General features: G+C 43.8%; 1 protein-coding gene across 1 annotated transcript in view; it reads right to left on the reverse strand.

Annotated features, from left to right (window-relative positions):
- GRIP2 (glutamate receptor interacting protein 2) overlaps nucleotides 1-5,194 on the reverse strand; it is a 301,282-nt gene extending 296,088 nt beyond the window's left edge. Inside the window, exon 1 of the mRNA XM_076346436.1 lies at nucleotides 5,158-5,194. Coding sequence (XP_076202551.1) covers nucleotides 5,158-5,170 — 13 coding nt within the window. The 5' untranslated portion in view covers nucleotides 5,171-5,194. The remainder of the gene's footprint in view (nucleotides 1-5,157) is intronic.
- Between the last annotated feature and the right edge of the window lie 806 nt (nucleotides 5,195-6,000).

Below are 6,000 nucleotides of genomic sequence, written 5' to 3' on the forward strand. Positions count from 1 at the left end.
GCCTGCCAGCCAGCAAAGCCAGTGGTATGAGGTATCTCCACTTGGCTCTCCTCCTCCTGCAACACCACTGTCATCAGGTCTCTTCTGGGCACAAGGCCTGCCTTCGCTGACCTGACTGCTGGGCTGATACTAGTGCCAAAACTTCGGCTTTGCTTCCTTTGAGTGTTCCTAACTTTCAGATGCTGTTTAGAGCAAGCCACAAACACCAGACACCTTTTCTGCCAACAACACTAGACTGGATCTCCACCTTGTGTTCCCAAACAAACATAATCTCATCACTTACTGCCAATGCCCCACCACAGAGATTCTCCACATTTACCTACCAGTGACCCAGCGACATGTAAGATGGTGCTGGGGGGACTACACAGCATAGCAAGACAAAGCCAGAGAAGCTTTGCATCTTCCTCACTGTTTGCCCAAAAACATCAGTGTTTAAGCAAGACTCAGAGGTCTGTGCCTCTTCCCCTGCTAACAGCAGGGTTTAGGGCTGTGCGGTGCTCAGAGCTCCACTGCAGCTGCTGCCTATTGATTTCCAGGCTACTGAGGCATGTGTCAGAAATTCAATACGCCGAGGTGACCGTGCATGTTACATGTTATTCTGTGTACCCTCCAAATCCAAGCAGTTGGCACAGAGCGTGAAGCGCTAGCAGCTGATACAGTTGCTTAATACTGTTAATATTTGCTTACAACCGTACAACATAAAAGACAACGCCATTTGGTCCCATCCTGTGTGAAAGCCTCCTCAGGATGGCCAGTGGACAGCTTTGTCTGTGTTACTGTGAAGATGCTGTGTGATCTGGACTGTTCTTTAGGAAGACAGGAGAATTTAAAACCAAGCCTGAACTTACTCAGTAACGGCAATGCAAGAGACACTTTTCTAACTTGTGATTGAAGATACTGTTGCTGGAAACATGTTCTTTCCCATTCAAAACTTCTTTCAGGACTCCCTCCTTCTCTTTTTCGCTTCTGTTAATTTCTCCCTCGCACACACCATCTTTCCCCTTAGACACACACGCAGCATCACTAATAAAACATCACCCATTTGCACCATGTCCAAGTGTTCACCTTCACGGAGTCACATAATCCTCTCAAGCCAGAACAGTGCTTATCACCACTTACCCACAGTAAAGATCCCCATACCGTCCCACTGCTATATAAAGGTTTTCATTCCAGGCATTCACTTAGCAGCAGGATTTGCCTCCGGCTACATAAGGTTTCACCTCTGCTCCTCATTGCAGAGGTGCCTCAGGGAAGTTTTACAAGTCACTTAAGTGAAAGAGTTATCAGGTACGGGATAGTTGGCTCTGCACCACCGAGAACCCCAGGTATCAGACAGATCTCAGCCTGGGAAAGTTTCCAATTAGGACATGCTCTACATTTTGCTTTGATTTCCCGATTGACAAACTTTTCTATATGGGGAAGGATCTCTAAGCTGTCCCTACACTCCCAAACTGCATCTTTCTTGGTTACCAGCTGTGCAAGTAAAAACAGTTGCTCACCTGGGGTTTGTCATTTCTCCCAGGAATAGCTTAGTGTCTTTTAACAACCATGGGAGAAATACGTAGCAGAAGTACTTCTGTGCCATCTATTACATGACAGCAGGATCTGCCATGCCCAGAACTCCATTTACAACTACACTGGAAGGGAAGGGAGGTCAAGACCAACCATCCCAGGTGCTCAGGACAGCCAGACTCAGGGCAGCAGCTGGCAGGTTTGACTCTGACTTGTTTGGTCCTGCTGATCCTACTCCATCCAGACCCCACGAACTAGGAGCTGCACTAAATGAGTTTGTGAGGTGAGTTTCAGTTGTGCATCAGTGGCAGATGGCCCAGGACATGAAGGCAGGCTTGGACCCACCCTTCACTCATGCCGCAGTCTCAGGCTCCCTCCTGAGCCTCCCTTAAACCAGAGCTGGCATTAAGCACTCATCTATTCCACCAACAACCACTCTGAACTACTGCACTTGATAGTAAGCAGGGAAACACTGTCCATTCGTCTCTCAGTAAGGAACATCAGCATTTGCATCTCATGAGGACTACTTTCAATATTGACACTAGATAAAAATCAATGGTTTTCTTTATTCTGGTTGGTGAACGGTAGCAGTTTGAGAAATGAGCAGGGTGCAGAAAGGAATGCTACAGCTCTGTCAACATATATTAAAAGTCATTACTATGACTGTCTTGTTTCCTCGTCCTTCTCATTGTGACCCAGCTCCAGCTGTCAGTAACACATTAATGACTACAGTCCATTTCAGATCAGGGAAGGAGGCAAGACAGATGCAAATCATTGAGATTGACTGTTAGTCTTAATGGAAACACTCCATATTTTTGCATGTACATTCAAAGGGGATGGAAAAAGACAATAATTGCCATTTCAGTGTTCTGATCTCTCCCAAGCTAGCTGTCAAGAAGACAAGTACTGTGGGCAAGAGTTAAAAAATGTAAAGCCCCCTTCACTAACATGTAGTGTAGGCTCCCTGCTCCAGTGTTTCATAAAATACTGGAATTTACATTTTGTACAGCTCCTCGGTATAACTGAGGAGTTGCTTGGCACTCATCAAGGCTTTAATAAAGCAATCATTGGACTTTTGCCTGATGTAGTTATTCATTTTGAAATATTATTCTAGATCTCGTTCCATTTGTCTATATTTGACTAATGGCATTGGTGCCACACACATTTCCAAGCTATGTACAGAGACTCAGTATTTCTTTTCTAAATTACTTCTAAAATAACATCTATAATCACTCTAAGCTTTCTTTTGTGATACATATAGCAACACTTTGGTGCCTTCTGGGCTTCTATTTTAAGTAACCTTTGTATCGGGAGGCCTGTCCTGGGGGCTGGAGTCCTGTTCAGCAACAGGACAGGGACCACTCAGGCAAAAGAAATGTGGATTTCCTTAGGGTGTGTGTCTTGGTGCCCCTGCAAAGCTAACAGCCCTTTTGGAGAATTCCTTACCTATTTAATCTTTAGTCTTATCCCTAGCAAAGCCATTGTCAGCTGTAAAGGGTGGCAGCTGCTATGCTCATGCTACTTAACATATAAGCACTTGTCCAACTTCTATTTCAGAGAGCTGGCTAAAGCAGAAGCCAAAATTTGAGTCCTGCTAACCCACACAGAATTTGAACTGGCAGCCTGAAATCTAGGGTCAGCTCTTCTTGCAGTTCTGGGTTCTCCACTTGTCTTATTTCTCACCTGACTTTACGTGTGTGAGACTGGGGGAATGGGGAGAAGAAACCAATTTACTCCTCAAATGCTGGAGAGATGACAGGGAACTGCAGGGGGAGACGCTCAGTTATGCAAGACTCTGCTAAGTGCTCACAGTACCGCTGAGATATGAACTACGTGGCTGTAATAACAGTCTCGTACTGCCATCTACCGCGTTGAGATCCCGTTACTAGCACGAGTGACTCACCTCCGTGACATTGCTGCAGAGGGAAGCTGGGAGTGAGCCATCAACAGCTATCCCTTTCTTCCTTAGACGCTGCCATCTCTTTTCCCGGGGAAGATTTTGCTATACAGCCTTTCGAGCATCTCCTCAAACATGCACAATGCTCAACTACTTTGTCCAGAAAGACGACTTACCACCTCCACTTCATGTTTTGGGGGCAACTGATGGGATGATGGATAGTGAAATAACACTTCACTGCAGATAAATCTAACTGTTGAAAATAAAGAGGAATCCAAACTAGAATGGATCAAGGCTTTGAGCTACAGTGGGGGAAAAAATCCCTTGGTTCTAAAACATCTAACAGCAGCTTTTCACTGCCAGAATATCAGAGAAGGAATATATATACAGGGTAGTTTTGATCTCTTAATAAATTAATCATAGCTGCCACTTAGCCATCTACGCAGGCATATGGTAGATGACTGCTAGGTAACCAATGCCCATATGGTAGAGAAACTCCATACCAAATTATGCTGATTTAAATCTCTCCGGTGCATCAAGGTAAAAATGATCATATGCCAGAGATATGTCCTGCCCAAGTATGCAGATTTAATCATTCCAGTGCATCAGGAAATCACACGTGGAGCCATCATTTGCTCAATTATGCCAGCCCATCTTCTGCTCAGTGTCAAGAACTAGACCCTCCACAAACAGAAAGCGTGCAGAAGGGATGTCTTCACGTCTGCATCTCAAAGTGCAGTTCAAGGATCATTGATAACCAACAGAACAAAGATTTTTTTTATACATATACGTATTCTTAAAACAGACACAGGCTTTGGCATTTCTAGCCCGAGAAGACAAATGAGAAACCTCAGGCTAGTTTTCTGTGGTTCTAAGGAAAAAACATGCTGCTTTGCACTGAACTGAAATCCCACTCAGTTCACACTTTAATGACACCATTCACTATATGTTTAAAAAGCACCAACAGCAATTCAACGATATTGTGCTAGGACTAGTAAATATAAATTATCCCCCCTCCTCCAAAGTAGTCTAGCAATGTGCTACAGAACCCAGATTCCTGCCACCATGTCAGAAAACCTGAATTTGCTGCCATGAGCCTGCTGGTTTAAAGTAATTCAGCTCAAGCAGCGGGATATAAACAGAAGCATTTCAGAAGCAGTGAAGGTGATATAAATACGGCTTACATCATCACCCTGACACTAAATGAACATAAATAACAGGGTTTAAACTCAAAGCTAGAAAGTAGCCTCTTTGGAAAGTTACAGCTACAATAAGCATGTGTCTATCGACCTGACACAATCAATAGCTCAGTGTTTTCTTTAAAAGAAGAAAAACAGAGCATGAAGTAGGTACGTGAGCTTTAAAGTTCCCAACTGTTATGCTCTGGAAGATGTCTTTTAATAGACACAACTTTTAACCACTGTAAAAGCTGTATCTGCTAGGCCAGGTTCAGATTAAAGACAGAGCTGTAAGCAAAGCAGGCATGCATTCACTAACAACACCCTCATGGAGATCTGGACCAGTACTTTGGAAGAGGAACAGATTTCAAGTTAAAATTATGCATTCTAATGGGAAAGCTACATTGTGGTTCTGTATTTTTAAATAAAAAGTCACAAGTTTTGGGACAGATCCTGCAGCTTCAGCAATATCAATGAGTAGAAAAAGGAGCACTGAACCCAACCCCTTCTCATGAGCATCCCCTAGATTATAGTTTCCCCCTTCGCTGTCGTATTCCTCTCTTGCCTTACCTCTGTCCCGCATTCTCTGCAGACAAAAAACAAGGCTCTTCCTCCAGCCCGGCATCCCAGACCTAGAGACAAAGAAATACAAGTCTGTAGTGTCTTGAAGGAGCTTGCAGATGTGCAGCTGGAATACAAAACCCAGCTTCTTTATAGGGCTACACCTTGACAGAGAGGCAAGTCCATCCGTGCTTGCAAAGACAGGAAAACTCTGCTTCATGCGAAAGCCTGGTTGTGAACCATCCAGGCTGCATTTTGCTGCAGGGATGGAGCAACTTCACATGTCCACAGCAAAAGAAACAGATGGTGAGAGAAGGGTGGACAGATGAATGGGTAAATCTCAAGAAGTTGAGCAATTTCTTAAAGGGCATGTTCATCTTTTATGCCAGCCACGCAGAAACCACGGACAACACAACACAATGTAATCCAATAGCTTAGGGTCCCTGTTCAGAGGATGAAAACATCCACAGCTGCCCCCCAATGTAATTGATAAGCCAGTTTTCTTTGGAACTTGCTTGCTTCTTACATCTCCAGTTTAGAAAATGTATGTATTTATGTCCCTTAGTACAGGAAAATAGTGAGAAACCTATTCATCTTTTGAACTGGTACTCAGTTTTTTCTTAGGCCTGTCAGACTTAAGAACATGCATGCATGCTCCCCAAAGGAGGAAGGGTCATTATGCCTATTTTCATCAAGGCTTGCTAAAATGCATACTAAAAAAATCATGGCTATCAATAACAATTTTCTAAGCTAATTCCAGTTGAAATAACTATGTCCCTCCTACAGATTCTGTTGTAAGATGGCATTAAGCCTATTTCTGATCTAAGTTGTTAGATGCTCTTAGGGAATCCC

This window comes from Aptenodytes patagonicus, chromosome 8 (assembly GCF_965638725.1).
Source record: "Aptenodytes patagonicus chromosome 8, bAptPat1.pri.cur, whole genome shotgun sequence".
Taxonomy (NCBI): domain Eukaryota; kingdom Metazoa; phylum Chordata; class Aves; order Sphenisciformes; family Spheniscidae; genus Aptenodytes; species Aptenodytes patagonicus.